Here is a 16,824-nt window from a genome sequence, read left to right as displayed (position 1 = left end):
TAACATGCTGAGCGTGCTGCATTCAAGGGCTCCTCGGATTATCCAGTTTCCTGAGCTATAAAGTCATTTCCATGCATTTTAACATGTAAACTCGGCTGGACTAATATTGGGACTCACTACTGACCCACATCCCTCCAAAAATCAACATTCTGCACTGTTAAGTTTTTGGGTTGTCCATAAATCCAGGCCATTCTTGTTAAAGTGATATCATGACAAAAGTGAGTAATTTCCTTGATAAACTGACGACAATTTGGAAGTCAAAGGTCAAAGTTATTAGGCCTCATGCTTATCCCTTGCTTCTGATTGTGATATTTCAAGACTACACGGAAGGATTTTTGTCAAATTTGACCCAGACCTACACACAGACTTGCTGGCAAACTGACAGGATTATAGAGGTCAAAGGTCAATTCATGTAACCAGCCAAACACAGCAACTCTGTGTGGAGTGTTTGGGTTGCTCTGCAACAGTTTCAAACCAACATCATCATCCTCTGGGTGTTTTTTTTTTTTTTTTTTTTTTCCATCCATTAGAGCAGGGGTGTCAAACTCAATCACAGCAGAGGCCAGAATCTGGATTCAGGTCTAGGGTCACCTTTTTAACCATAAACTGTCAACCTCATTTCACCAGTAATAAAATATGAAATCAAAACTTAACACTGATGAGAATAAATGATTTCGAAATTTATAAAGTTAAAAAGATAAGTTTAAAGGCTTACAATCTGAGAAAAGTAAATTTATCAGTTAAAAAAGGTCAAAACATGAAATTGAAAAATCATGTTTTTTAAAGGCAAATATATTAGAAAGAAAGTTAAAATCACAAATTTAAAAGGTAGAAATATGAAATAAAATTTATAATCATGGAATTAAAAGTCAAAATATGATTCAAATCTTAAATTGTGAGTCTAAAAGGTCAAACTATGGGATTATGAAGTCAAAGTTTGGAGTTGAAAGTATGAGATAAAATACTAAATAAGTGGTTATAAAGGTCAAACTATGACTTAAAATGTAGAATTATGAGTCTTAAAGCTCAAAATGTTATATGAGAAGTCAAAATTATGAGTTGAAATACACAAAGTATGAAATAAAAAGTCAAAATCCTAAGCTTGAGTGCTAACTTTGAGATGCAAAATTGAAAATGTGAAATTAAAACAAACTATTTCCTTTTCCCACATTCCTGACATTTTATCTAAATATTTTTACTGCTTACTTTTTTTTAGATTTTATGACTTAACAAGGATATCTTATATCATCAAGGATACATTTACATTTTTATACTTGAGGAAATCTGCAGAATGGTTCAATTTTAACAGAAATAATGTATAGCCTTGTGGGCCGGATTTAACTGTTCCACGGGCCGTATTTGGCCCCCGGGCCTTGAGTTTGACACCCCTGCATTAGCGAGTTAAATCCTGACCCTTAAGATAGGCTGGTTCACATATTAATGGCATGGATATAAAGGTGCATCTCAGTAAATTTGATTATTATGTAAAAGTGAAAAGTGAAATATTCCAAGACTTTTCTGTTTTAATCTTAATGAGTCTTACAGATCAGAAAAATCCCTCATCTCAGAATATTATAATATCGTGGAAAAGGTTTCCTGAGCTTTTATTCCCTCGATCTTGATCAGTACACACAACCACAATCACGAGGAAGACTGCTGACTTGAGAGGACAATCACTGACATCCTCCACAAGGAGGGTAAGCCACAGAAGGTCAACATTTCTGTATTATAAATCTGTTTTTGGACTGATGATTTGTGATATTCTGATATTTCGAGATTGTAAAGTTTTGATTTTCATGAGCCGTTATCATCAAGATTTAAACAAAAAGTCATGAATTATTCACTTTGCATGAGTTAAATCTAGGATAAATTGAACCTCTTGAATTAAATCACTGAAAGTAATAAAGAATTTTATGATATTTTAGTTTTTTGGGATGCACCTGTAAACCACAGCTGTAGTTACCTTCTCTTTCACCTCAAATGACCCTGACTGGTCTGGTCATTCTCAGACAGGAGAACAATTGTGAATCTCTGCAAGATTCATTGGCTTTACAAGATTAGGAGAGTTATCACATTTACTTTATTGAATGATTATCACATGCTTGCAATGTGAAAACCAGTTCTAGCTTGATGAATGTAACTTTATCTTATGAATATGTAGCTATGCGTATGTTAGATTTTGTGTTAAATATAACTTAATGAACTTTAAAGAATTCATTGTAGTGTTTGTGCTACTCACTGCCACTTATAGGAGCTTTTCAATAGAATTTTAAAAAAAGTTGAGAGACCCTGCCAACCTCATCTTTTATTTTCTCACTATAACAATGCAAGTCCTCATCTAATCATTGCATAAACCCCCTAAAACATTTGTTTTTTACTGTTTATCCTCTCAGGCTTTTGGATAAACCTTTATTAATAGCTCCTGATAAAGCTGTGGTTGGTTAAAAATTCATTAATCATGCTTATGAACACATTCTGACTGAAACTATGTCAATAGGACTGAATAATGATACACAGCTGACTCTCTGTATTCGGTTAATCACGGGTTCTCGGCGTGTCGTGACGTAACGTAGTGACGTATGTAGGGCTACCCCGTCCGGCTGTCTCGAGCCTGAGCGTCAGAAGAGCAGAAGACGTTACCTAAACATGGCTTTAAACCGGAATCACTCTCAAAACGGCGGCGTTTTGGTAAACAACGGAGAAAGGTTTGCATCTAATAAAGCATTTATATAGTTAATTTAATGACTTAACTCACTGTCGCATCTGTTTATGGGCTGTTTACTCCAAACTTTCCTCTGCGTAGTCAACGTAATGCTAACAAACAGCTAGCCTCCCTGCTAGCTGGCCTGGTTTCATTAGCATAGCTAACAACTGTGCTATTTTGATACGTTTGATACGTCACATATGTTGTTTTTACGGTTTATTTATGACCGAGTTTAAGTCTTTGCGTGCCTTTAGGATCAATCCATTAAATATCTCTTACTGGTTATATTGGCCAACTTTACAGGAAGTGGCAGTAGATGTTGACATCTTGTGAAGGCAAAGCTCATATGTAGTCATGTTGTTATGAAACAGTTACTTTTAGATGCATTTGATTACTATGTTCCATTATTTTATCGGTACTTTTGTCACTATGACATTATTTTAAAGCTTAGATATGATAACAGTAATATGAAACAAGACTGGTAACAGTTTTAACAGAGTGTCAACAAACATAGAAGCTAGAGGAACTCAATGCTTAGCTATTTCTTGTTTTTATTTGTCAAAAACGGCAAAAAAAATTACCCCTCATTGTCTAACCAAAATGTTGACAACTTATTTGGGCAATTTAGAAAGTACTTTATCGTTTTGCTTTTCTATGTTGGCAGCGTTTGGATAAAACATCCTTTATACTGTACAGCCCCAATTTAAAAAAGTTGGGGTGCTGTGTAAAAATGTAAACAAAACCAGAATGTAATGATTTACAAATGTCATACCTCATATGTAATTCACAACAGAGCATGAACAACACACCAGATGTTGAAACTGAGACGTTTTACATTTCATATAAAATATTGGCTCATTTTAAATTGATGGCAGCAACAAATCTTATTTGTAGGGACAGGGCCATGTTTACCATTGTAGCATTCTGTCTTTTAACAACAGTCTGTTGTTGCTTTTCCAGATGTGTCTGGAATTTTACGTTGTGGAACAATTTTCTGAAACTGTTCCACAATTTTTAAACGGATAAACTGTCCTAGACTCTGCTTTTTGAAAATGTTACTGTTGTTCCCAGTCATGTTACTGACCTGTTGCCCATGAATGTAATTAGTTGCATAATGCTCTTTCAGCTGTTTTTCATTAGTACCACTTGAGATGTGTTGCTGCCATCGAATTCAAACTGGACTTATGTTTTTCATGAGATGGTAAAATGTTGGAATCAGAGATGAGAGAGTGGGGAATGACATAAGGTTAAAACAGCCACAGGCTGGTCTTGAACCTGGGGGTGTAACCTAACCACTCGGCCATGTTATTTTTTAATACCAAGTATTTTGATAATAATGTGAAATCTTTCCTTTTCAGTGAGAGTTGATATCAAGGTACCAAAGCTGTAGCAAAACCATAGATCCTTAGTTATATTTTCAACCAAAAAAGTCGCTGAAAAAAACCTGACAGATCAGTTTGATTGCATTATAAGTGACTAAACTGCCTAAATTGTACAAACACTTAAATGTTTTCAATGCATTTGTTTAGCTCTGTCAACATGCAAGTGTTTACCTGGATATTATGGTAGTTAAAGCCCAGATACCACCCAATGGCAGAAGCCTAGGATATCTACATTTTGCTATGGAGAGGAGAAGATATCAGTTTAACTAGACCTGTATTAAAGCTTAAAATTATGATATTGTAACTGCTCTATTGTATGTAACAGGCTTTTCTTTTTCACCTGCTTCTTCTTGTTTCAGTGTTTTGAGGGATTGCAAGAACGTTGAGCTGTCATTCAGCGATGTTACCTGTAAGACCGACCTGCTGAAGGGGACCAAGAAGGGAACTGTGTACCTGACACCGTACAGGGTAACGTTACCTAAAACTCACAATGGCTGCTGTCTTCTGGGTTGCACAGTTGGCAGCACTGAGATTGCAACAGTGCATTGCATGTTATAACCCTATGCATTCTTTCCTCTTCATCTGTTCTATGGTTTAGATGGTGTTTGTGTCCAGTAACACAAAGGACTGCCTGGGTTCAGCCATGTTCCCTTACTATCTGATGAAGGGCTGCAGCATTGAGCAGCCAGTCTTTGCAGCTAATTACATTAAAGGGACAGTGTCAGCTGAGCCTGGTGGTAGGTGACCTTTGCTTCTCTTAGTATTAAGATAGGATTTGATTTGTTAGGGTGCCATCTTTGATTGTTATGTGCCATGAATTGTCAATATAATATTGTAAAAGTATAGTTAACTCATAAGGGTTTTGATCTACTTCCTTAAATATGTGTGCTTCCCTTTTTTAGCTATGTTGAAATTGAAAATAAAACTCAAACTGCTCTCTGTTTTTGTTTTAAATGTTTAATTCTTCCTTGTCAGGTGGCTGGGAGGGACAGGCCCATTTCAAAATGTCGTTCCCCAGTGGAGGAGCCATCGAGCTCGGACAGCATCTCTTCAAACTGGCTACAAATGGTTAGTATGCTTTAGAATATTTAGCATTATTGAATGATCCTTAAAACAGGGGCTTAAAAGTACTAATGTTGAGAAGACCAGTTTTATAAATAATGAGGTTGTCAAAACTTCTAGTGCTTGGATACTTTTTGATCCCAAACTTATTAAAAAGACAAAATACCTGCTACTGATCAAACATAAGCATCAAAAAGAACCAAAGCTTTTAAAAATAATCTATTTCATATGAGATGTGTGAAAGAGATTGATGAAATTTCAAGTGAACTCATTTACACTCTCCAAATTGTAAAACACATTTTTACACATTTTTAATTGTCAATGTTAAGTACCAAAACATTGCAGGCAGACTCCTAGATAACTCCTAGAGCAAACTTCTACAAAGTGTCTTAATTTCACAAAGATGTTTGCTTTTTTGGCCCTCCAAAATTTGCTTGAATTTGGCAACTGTTACTAAAAATACGGCAGAATGTTGCCAGTACATCTTTGCAAGTTAGAGAGTATGAAGGAGTTTGCCTATCATTTTAGGTTGACTAATACAAGAAGTTTCCCAACACTGGGTGTCTTGAACTACTTCTTTAGTTGCCATGCTAACAAAACTGGTACTGAATCATGTGAAGTTAAAAATTTGGGTGTCATGACAACACTTACACTGAATTAATGAAGAAAAATAAATGAAGAAAAGCTTTTAAGGAGAGGCTCTGTTACTGAAGAGATGTGTTAGATAGATTATGAATAAGTGAACTCATTTATATACCTGGAAAGTACAGATGTGATGTGACAGAACCCTTTCTCCTGCTCTGTTTTAGCTTCTCGTGCTGCCCCAGCTCAAAACGGTGCATCCTCCTTTGGCTATCCTTCTCCTGGAATGATGAACGGTTACGGCCCACCTCCACCAGCTGCTCACGGATACCCTTTCCCCCCTCCTCCTCAGCCGAATGGGTTCTACCAGGGCCCTCCTCCTCCTCCTCCTGGCAACATGGGCTACCCTTCTCCAACACCTGCTGCAGGTACATTGTTCAATCTTTTAATATAGGACATTTGTGTTAGAGTCTACTGAAGGTACTCATGGAAAACAAGAGGCAGTTTTATGTTTACCTTTAATGCTAAATAAATAAGCTGAAATTATTTACCTCAAGGTTCTAAAAACACTCACTTTCTTTTTTTCCATTCTTTAGCTTTAAGAAAAATGTAGAAGACTACACTATTTATTTGTCATGTAGCAACAGTCCTCTGTGTTTTTCACATGCAAGACTCCAACAGTGTCTAAAAACCTCAATCCAGGGAAGTGGTTTAGTTCAGCTGGTAGAGCAGGCACCCATACTGAGTCCTTGACACACTCATCTCAGGATAAAATCCCAATCCTGGCACTGTTTGTATCTTCATCTGTCCTGGCTAATGAAGGCCAAAAAAGCCCCAAAATAATCCATCCAAATACACCTCTCTGTGTTACCTCACTTGGAGTAGCAGTTAAAAAACTGCATGTGCTCCTCCTTGTAGCAACACCTGGCACCTCAAGGAAAGTTCCTACCTATAAAGTGCACTACCTGAACCCAAAGGTGACACCTGCTGGAGCAATTAGTGCCTTACACTCTGTAGCCCTTAAATATGGCTCTTGCAACTATAACAACCCAGGGAGAGGTCAGCTACATTATAAAGTATGTAAAAACATGGTTAATTTTTTGGCTTTAAAGTCATGTTACCCTCTTTTTGCATGAGAATTCAGAGCAGATTCAGTTGATTTGCTTTACAAACACACTCATTTCAATGTTAAAGCATTAGACTTCATTATGATGCAAGCTGAAAACAAATAATTTTGATACCTGTTTCAATACCATAGCAATAAACAGAAGTCTACTCATTATCAGGCGATATCTAGTTTTAGATTGCAAATGTGTTTATTTAAGACACTTTGTAGAAGTTTCCCTGCAGTTTTTTTTGTCAATTAAAAAAAGAAACTACCTGACATTGGATGTCTTGGATTTAGAAATTCCTAAAGCTTGTTTACATAGAGCAAGTGTGGTGCTTGTGGTATCTAAGCATGTGGGGAACAGTCAAGAGTTTTTCAGCCCTCGGTAGTCCCTGTCTTACTAGACTCTTGTGAGGTCTGGATGATGACTGATGGCCAAAGGCGCTGGCTGCACTCCTTTGTGACAACTTCTCTTCAGGTGCATTTTTTGGTATTGTTGACAAGACAGTTTTTCTAATGTTGACGTGCTTAGGAAAGCAGTGTTGGGAAGGATCAGCTGCTTGATGAGGGAGCAGCAGCTGTGCTTCACAGGCCTGATCCAGCTCACTGCATACTGGGTAGCCAGGACCCATTGGGTTGGAGGAACCCTAAGGGCTGGCCACATCCGTGGTGGAGGCGTCAGCTGGGAGGATACCTGGGGAGAGAGGGGGCATGGGCCTAGCACAGGAGGCCAGAGCAGTACAGGGCCAATGTTGACAATGGTTACTGCCAAACCGGTCTATGCTCTCCCACGAGACCTGACCTTAGCAGAAAGCAGCAGTTCACATGGCTTTATGTACATCTATGGCAACAATAAACAAGTTGTGTCGGTTAGCTCTGTCAAGTTGAAAATGTTGAGATAAAGTAAGACATTCTACAAAATGCTATAGAAAATCAATATATCAAAAACTGCTGCTCTATCACATATTCTCATTCATGTTTTGTGCCGCTGACTTGTGACGGACCAGGATTATTCCCTGCCATCGACTGCACGTTCTGTCGCCAATGCTCCTCTTGTTTATCTTGGCTGTGATCCATTCTGATTTTGTTTTCATTGAGGGGAGGGGGTTGCAGTGTCATCTTTTGTTATTGTTATACTGAGAGGCCGCTGGCAGCAGGATTTACATACTGTGTGTTTAACAACATTTAAAAAGGTCTGGAAAATCATCTCATTAGTCTGCCTGCAGTTTTTAAATGGGTTCTTTCCTCTCCAAGGCGTCTTTCTTGAAAAATAGATGAATTCTTTCTAGGTTTCAGTACTTTTTGACACAACAAATCATGAATATGAGAAATTGCATCATTGTAAACACATTGTATTTAATATTATTTAACATTTCAATACCATAAGACCGTTTTTTTTTTTTTTTTTTACACTTTCAAACCTCTAAACTCTATTTTTTTTTGTTTCAGGAATGTACCCAGCTGGTTTTGACTACATGGCCCCCCCACCTCCGTACCCTGGACCGCCCCAAAATTGGGCTGCACCTCCCCAGAACTGGGCAGCAACAGCACCCCCACCACCAGCACCTCCAGGTCTGTTTCTCTCTTTCTCTCTCTCTTATCTTTCCCCCCTGTGAGTCTGTGTCACCGCACACGTCAGATCTGATCCATCTGCCTCAAAGTGAATCACTTCAAATCATGCAACCCAAAAAAGGGGTGTTGATGTCTCCTCTGCTAAACATCAAAATTACAAAGGATAAACAATCCCACCTCTCCCCTTCCCTCTGCGATCATAGTCTCGTTTGTTAGCACCTTGTGGGTTTGGGTGCCTCGCCCCGTGTACGGGGTGAGGTCGGTACACCAAGGCGAACTGTCACTTTGACACATTTCAGTCAGAAGACGAGCTTCAGTCGGACGTTTGTCTCCGCGCATCCTCGGGCTGCGCCAGTAGATTTTGTCTCAGAGATTCCTGGAGCTGTCAGATGCTGTGCTTGCTTTGACTGACGGCGTGCTCCTTGCATCACTTCTCTTTACAATTTTAGGAGCTGCAGCATCTGTTTCTAAATATATTCATCAGTCATCACTGTCTGTCTCTCTCTCACCGTGTTTGTCAAATCTTATTTTCTGCACAGGTAACTCCAAGGCAGCTGAAGCAGCAGGCAGCGCATACTACAATCCAAACAACCCACACAACGTCTACATGCCCATGGTACAACACTCTGCTTGTTTTATCCTCAGTTAGAGACCTAGGAAATAGAGTTGTCATGAAATCAGGATTTAAACCGTATATATGGCTCTAGTAAAACAGACAATAGAGAGACCTGTCGAATACAAAAGCAACAAAAATAGAAGTCCTAAGCACCCAGTATTTGGAAATATCTTGTTTTGATAATATAGACAAATCCCCACAGTGTCTCAAATATGTGGCAACATATTTATATGTACAACCCCAATTCCAAAAAAGTTCCGGCAATTTTTAAAATATAAATAAGAACAGAATGCAAGAATTGTCAAATCTAGAACATAAACAACATATCAGATGTTGAGACTGAGATATTTTACAATTTCATTAAAAATATTAGCTCATTTTGAATTAGATGGCAGCAACACATCTCAGAAAAGTAGGAACAGGGCCATGTTTACCATTGTGTAGCATCCCTTCTTCTTTTAACAACAGTCTGTAAACATCTAGAAAGTGAGGAGACCAGTTGCTGGACTTTGGGAGAGGAGGTCTTCTTTGCTTGATTTTTCTTTCAATAATAGTCCAAATATTTTCTGAAAGTCTGGACAGTCTGGACTGCAGACAGGCCAGTTCAGGCCTTCCCTATAAGACACATTTTCTGGATGGGAGCATATGTTGAACCTTAATTTACTTATCATCATTGATAGTGCCTTTCCAGATGTGTAAGGCTGGCCACACACCACACGATTTTTAAATCTGAAACGATTTTAAAACTGTGGGACATTTTTTCATCAGACCACTTTTTTAAGATGTGTTGCAGCCATCAAATTCAAAATGAGCTTCATAAAATAGTCAGATGTTTCACTTTCATCTGTTATGTTGCTAATGGTCTACTGTGAATAAAATATGGGTTTATGACATTTGCAAATCATTGCATTCCGTTTTTGTTTTTATTTTACACAGCGGCCCAACTTTTTTGGAATTGGGGTTGTAGCGAAAAAGATACTTACAGCGACAAGCCAATGTCAGATGGAAAGTGTGATAGGGAAATTTTGCCCTGTTGTTTTTTTTTGCTAATTTTGCTCCTGATCTCATAGTTAAACCAGAACATCGTTTGCAAAAGGTTCAAATTTCCTGCAGCTTTTTGTGTATTAATGATAACCAAAATAATATAACTGAACAAAAATAACAGTTAGATTCGATTCAAGGCTTTTACACATTTTAGGAACTATACCCACCAATATCAGACTGAATTGTATAAATAAATTGAAAGTTTTCAGAGTTTTTGTACATTTAGAAAGTGCTTTCCCGTTTTTGGTTGTAATTATGACTGAGGAGCTGAAGTTTTGTTCAAGCTTCAGTACTTTTAACTGTAATCGTCACGTAATATAACAATGTATTGCTTTAATAGTGCCAACATAAGGAAATTTTGACATTACTATGTAAATGACACAGATTCTCCTTTAATCTACTGTATTTTTCTTTCCATTCCCTCACAGGAGCGACCTCCTCCATACGCACCATTTCCAGACTCTCCTGAGAAGAAAAACAACTGAAGCTTGGGCTGGTCACTTCAATGACACTCCTCTCTCTTCCTCTGTCTCTTAAATATATCTTAAAGCAAGAAATAAAGTTGGTGGAATCCTGCTGGATTGTCGAATACAGAAAGGAAAACGCATGTAATTGAAAAAGAGGGCTTGAAGATGTCAGTGATGATTCATAGAGGATATTTTGGATACTGGCATAGCATTTAGAACAATCACATCTTTCAAATACTGTTCTCCTCTTTTACTTCAGCTTGTGCAAAATTATGACAACTAAAGTCAATCATTTTAACCATTTTTCAGTCATTTTACTCTGCTAAATTTCTTGTAAGTAGGTAAGAAGGAGTGTGCAGAGCTGAGAGTAAGAGTCGGTATGAGGAATGTATTTTCTAAGACATTTTGTAGTAAAAACTTGATTGCAGTTTCTTTAGTTAATAACATACTCCACTTGTATTCCACAGTATTTTTGCAGTGCTTTGAGTTTGCTTTGGTTGTTAACCCATCTAGAACATCAGAGCTGGGTTGCATCACAGCATATCCTAACAGCATGCAAGCGTCAGATATCCCTTCGCTTTACATCGTGCAGCATCAGACACTCGCTGTCCACACTGCATCTATTAAATGTTTGATTTTCTGCTCTATAAATATCAGTTTCCCCTTAGACAGTGCTTTTATTTTGAAAGAAACAGAGGCATCATGCTTGGCTTTGATGACATTTGATGGGGTAGAAGTGCATAGTTTTGCCTCCTTGTCACCACAAGACAGCACATTTCAAACACTGAGCCATGATTATCACTCATGCACCGCTATCTCCACTCCGAGCTGCTGGAGCTTAAGCATTCCACTTCTTTCTTCCATGTCAATGCCAGAGACAGAAAGGAAAACAAAACAAAGCATTGGGGTAAAAGTGGCGCATCTGAACCTGCTGCATACTGGACACTACAGTAGGGATCATTTCCAAAACACTGATTTTGTTGGCTGCTTCACATGCTGTTAGGACATGCTGAAATTTCAATAGCATATCGGACAGATTCTTAAAATCAGCAGATTAAAGTTTCCCTCTTGTATGACCAATATGAAAGCAGTTATATTGAATAATAACATTCTTTGTGTGCAGAAAACACAATTCTTTCATAAAATAAAATAGGCTTTTGTTTTTAGAAAGAGATTGTGAAAGCATATAGATTTCTTAAGCGTGCAATATTTAAAACCTGACATAAGAAGGTTGAATTATCGAGCCGGGGTCTCCTGAATGACCTTGACTTTTCCTCTAGCTTCTGGTGTATTCATGTATGCCAAGCTGGGCTGAAACCAGAACTACTCTTTGTATAATTACACAGTGTGAGGTTTCAGGGGCCCCGGTGATACATAAAGGGGCCCATCAGTGTTTTACTGGCTCTCAACTATGTATTCCTTTTTTAAAGGGGGTTTAAGGGATGTCTGATGACATCCCTCCTCTTTGTGTATCAGTTAACAGCTGTGTGAAGGATGATTTATTTGAGTTTGGGTTAAAAATTGCATAAATTAATCAAATGTCTGTATGTTTTTTTCTCTTTTGCAGTTCTTATTCTTCTTCTTGAATTTTGACTGTCAATTAAAACGGAATAAATAAGATGTTTGTTGAAGTTTCTATTGCATTTTTAATGTAGAAGTGTATTTATTTTGTGCTCCCTCTTAGCCCTAACTCTACATTTTGCACATTCATGTCTAGGGGTAGGGTGTCCTGATCTTGTTGGAATGGAGGGTTAGGCTGGAGTGCCAGGGCTTTTAAATAGATACATTTTTAAGAGGTACGCTCCAAACCATGTACCTACAAGATGCAGATGAAGCCTGATTGAAGTCAGCCGTTTGGTTTCTAAAAGGAGCTCATGAAGATCTTGAAAATTCTGTCTTATCTAACTTCAAATTAAATGTGGAACAGAGACGGCGCTGAGGTGGGTTTTGAGCCTCCTGCAAACAGCTATACTAGTTTGCAGTCATCAGTCTCTGAAAAGTTGTGACACTGCATAAAATGTGAATAAAAACAGAATGCAGTGATTTGCAAATCCCTTTAACCGATTTCCAGTTGAATACATTACCACATAACATTATATTCAGTGTTCAAACTGATGAACATCTTTTTGAAATATATACACATTCTGAATTTAATGCCTGCAATATGTTCCAAAAAGGTTGGGAGAGACAAGGAGGAGACAAAATGTTTGGTTGCAACCTGGGTATCAGAATTCCAGGTGAAGTTGGAGAGCAGTACAAGGAAGAGCAAGTTAAACTGAACACCAAATGATTAATAAACTCAAGAAACTGAAGAAGGAATACCGGGACAGCAAGAACGATGTGGGCATAAGTGGAGTTGGACGTGGTGATACATGTCTACACGTACAGTGCTTAACAAATTTATTAGACCACCTGTCATATTTGTCTCAAAGACCATCCAGCATCATGAAGTGCTTTAATGCAGACTCTTTCATTTTCAGTGAGCTCTCCACATTTTACCATTTTGAACAGGAATGAGGGATTTCTGAATTCACCCAAATTTGAGCCGGCTCACTGGGCTTCTCTGAGGAGTCAGAAATGAATCAAGCATAACATTCAACCACTAAAACTAATTTTTCTGTTCAGAAATGCAAGTAAATAATTATAATTTGACATATTAATCAAGAAATATTAATGTGCTTTACTATTTTTTCTTTTTTTTTGTAAATCAGTAAATTTGAAAATTCATGGATAACAATAATAATTATATTTTAGCATTAAAAATATCATTTGTGTTAAAGAGCTTCTACATATTGGTGTATTAACCATTGCAGAAACATAAAAAATGATTTTGGTAATTACCAATGCTGTTAATTTAGGGCAGCTGTGGTATAAACCTTACTTTGGTGAGACTCTACCATGCAAAGCCAACAACATCCAGAAGTGCCGCAGACTTCTCAGGGCCCCAGATCATCTGAGTTGGACTGATCCAAAGCGGAAAGTGTGTTGTGATCTGAAAAGTCCTCATTTCAGATTGTTTTCAGAAATAATGGCCATCAAGTCCTCAGGGCAAAAGAGGAACAGGAAGACAGATACGGTTCTGGTTCTGTTCTGGAGTCTCAGAACCTTGGTGCTTTCTTGCGAACCAGCCTGTGTTCACAACAGTTTAAGTGGAACCAAAGTGGGAGGACATGTAGACATGTACAGTGCTTAACAAATTTATTAGACCACCCTAACCCTAACCTCACATTAGTAGATGCAGTGATCAACTGTGTTAACTGACAGTGGTTTCCTGAAGTGTTCCTGAGCACAGGTTGTAATATCCACCACAGAATGAAGACGCTTCTCCAGATTCTCTGAACCTTTCATGATATCGCGGACTGTAGATTGAGAAATCTTTAAATTTCTTGCACCACAGGGTGAGAAATGTTCATAAACTGTTGGATTATTTATCAAAACAGTCTTTCACAAAGTGAAAAGCCACGTGTCATAGTTGATTGTGAGTGACTGATCCTTTAAGGAGCCTAACCTACTAACCAGGTGTTTTTGAGCATTCCGTAGCTTTCTCAGCTTTTTATTTGCCCCTGTCCCAATTTTTTTGGAAAGCATGAAATTTAGAATGTGTTTATTTTTCCGAAAGACAACAAAGTGAATTAGTTTAAACATCAAATTTCTTGTCTTCATTCTTTATTCAGTTGAAAAAGATTTGCAAATTAGTTTTTACACATCCAACATCCCAACTTTTTTTGGAATTGGAGTGATAATTCAGTAGACATTAAATGTATTGCAATTCAGCTGCTTGCACCATCATATTCACAATCATTATTATTATTATTATTATTGTTGTTGTTGTTATTATTATTAATATATCAAAAATATTAAGAATTATAACTCTAGAGCAACAGCAGAGGAGCTCAAACTAAAACTTTTTGCAAATTTTCAAATCTCTAACTGAGTCAAAATCCTTATTTAATAGGGATTTAATGAGGTTTTGCTGAATTTCTTTGTAAAACTGTTCATTTTGATCCCTGATTTGAATTCCATGAATATTATTTGTGATTTTAACGTTTTATCTGTGTATCCCAGTCTATTTACCATGCCTGTCGGTTTTTCACTCGTCATGGTAACGCAGACAACATCCAAAAGTTCATCTGATTTCTATTTTACATAACTGGACCCGTCCGGTCACTGATGCCTCCCCAAAATGAAAACAGAAGACAGCCAGAGTGACTCACTCTTGTACTGAATAATATATTTATTATGTAATGAAACACTATCAAAGCTCAATGCTGTATTCACTCTTTTCACTGAAAGTCAAACTGTACAGAAGTATCGCATCAAACAGCCTCAGGAGTCCGAATAAATAAATAAAGACAGCTTTGTCATGCACTAACACACAAAATATCCACACAAACATGGAAACACAAAGTTCACAACACTTAAAGGTAGATAAATACAAACTACAGCTTTAAATTGATAAAACTAGATCTACCGTATGGCTCGACTCCTGTATTTCATAGCTCCTCACAGCTGATGAAGATAATGTGCTTTTCTATCATGTTTATAACATCGATTCTTTAGATTTCTCTGTAGCCGTCAGCATGTTGAAGACATTTAAAGCCCTATGTGTGTTCTTACTGGGACTAAATCAACCATTTACAACAATAAAAAATCATAAATCTGTTTTGTTCAGTTAATGATGATTAGGATCTATTTTCTGTCACCTTATAATTCTTAACTCTAAATAAAACTAAGAGATGCAGCTACTGCACTGGTGTTAAATTCTATAATACCCCACAGTTGTATTTGTCTGATAAGAAGGGCCCGGTCGTTCAAAGGTAATCTAGTCAAATCTGTTTAAAGGTATCAGATTAGATTAGATATTGACATGATGACATCAAGGAGTGCAAAATCATCTCAATCAGGAAAAGTAAGGGAACCTAATCCTAGATATTGTCTCATTAAAACCTCAATTATGTGTTGCTAAATTTGTGCAGCACTCGGATACAATTTTGCTAAGCGGACAATCAAGTATTGTATCATGCTGTGTCTTATCATATCATCTCATATCATACCGTGGCATAATGTATCTTATTGTATCGCACTGTATTGTCCTCTAACAAATGTCATTGTATTGTATTGAATTGTATCATATTGTATTGAATCGTATTGTATTGCATATTACTGTGTCGTGTTGTACTGTATCAAATCGTATCATATGTATTGCATTGCATCATATTTTATAAAATCATACTGTATCATACCCATTGCATTGAACTGTATCATATTGTATAATTGCAGACCAAATTGTACTGTGTCGCATTGTATTGTATCAGGTCATATTGTAACGTATTGTATTGCACTGTATTGTAACATATCAAATTGTATCATATCCTACTGTATCATATCCTACTGTATCTTCCTACTGTTCTGTATAGTATTGAATTGTATAATATCGTATCCCATCATATTGTATGGCATTGTTTCATATCATGTTGGGTCATACTGTATAGCATCATATTGTCACACTGTATCTTATTGTATAATATCATTTCATATCATATTGTATCAAGTTGTATTGTATCATGTCGTACTGTATTGCATCATATTGTATTACATCGTATTGTATTATATCATACCGAATCGAATTGTATGAAATTTCATCGTATCGTATGTATTGTATCAAATTTATCGTATGTAACATATTGTATCTTATCGTATAGTATTAAATCGTATTTATTGTATCGTATCATATCTTTTGTATTATATCCTATCGTATCGTATCATATTGTATCTTATCGTTTCATATTGTATTGTATCGTATCGTATTGTGTTGTTTCGTATCATATCATATCACATGGCATTGTATCTTATTGTATTGTATCGTATCCTATTGTATTGTATCATAATGTACTGTACTGTATTGTATCGTTCCGTATCGTATTGTATTGTATCATATCGTATCATATCGTATCATATCCCACTGTATCGTATAGAATTGTATAGTATCGTATTGTATTGTTTTGTATTATATCATATTGTATTGTATCACCTTGTATTACATGGTATATTGTATCATCATATCGTACTGTGTTGTATCGTATCGTATTGTATCATATCGTATTGTATCGTATTGTTTCGGGTTGTATTGCATCACATTGTATTGCACTGCATCGTATTGTATGGTATCCAAATGTATTGTAACGTATCGTTTTGTTTTGATGGTATTATATCATGTCGCATCACATCACATTGTATTGTATCGCATCTTCAAATCTCAATGTGAATCAGGGTTTTTGAATCCATTT

The 16,824-nt window shown here is 36.9% G+C and overlaps 1 protein-coding gene across 1 annotated transcript; it reads left to right on the top strand.

Moving 5' to 3' along the window:
• The first annotated feature begins 2,580 nt into the window (after nucleotides 1-2,580).
• wbp2nl (WBP2 N-terminal like) lies at nucleotides 2,581-12,168 on the top strand. Its single transcript, XM_041778362.1, has 8 exons — nucleotides 2,581-2,705; nucleotides 4,446-4,554; nucleotides 4,685-4,823; nucleotides 5,062-5,154; nucleotides 5,958-6,158; nucleotides 8,288-8,410; nucleotides 8,950-9,026; nucleotides 10,499-12,168. The coding sequence occupies exons 1-8, from the start codon at nucleotides 2,647-2,649 to the stop codon at nucleotides 10,553-10,555; spliced, it is 858 nt and encodes a 285-aa protein (XP_041634296.1). The 5' UTR covers nucleotides 2,581-2,646; the 3' UTR covers nucleotides 10,556-12,168.
• The last annotated feature ends 4,656 nt before the right edge of the window (nucleotides 12,169-16,824 follow it).

The sequence above is a fragment of the Cheilinus undulatus genome, linkage group 21, assembly GCF_018320785.1.
Source record: "Cheilinus undulatus linkage group 21, ASM1832078v1, whole genome shotgun sequence".
Lineage (NCBI taxonomy): Eukaryota > Metazoa > Chordata > Actinopteri > Labriformes > Labridae > Cheilinus > Cheilinus undulatus.
Note: the sequence above shows the minus strand (reverse complement) of the source record. Positions and strands in the feature narration are given on the sequence as shown.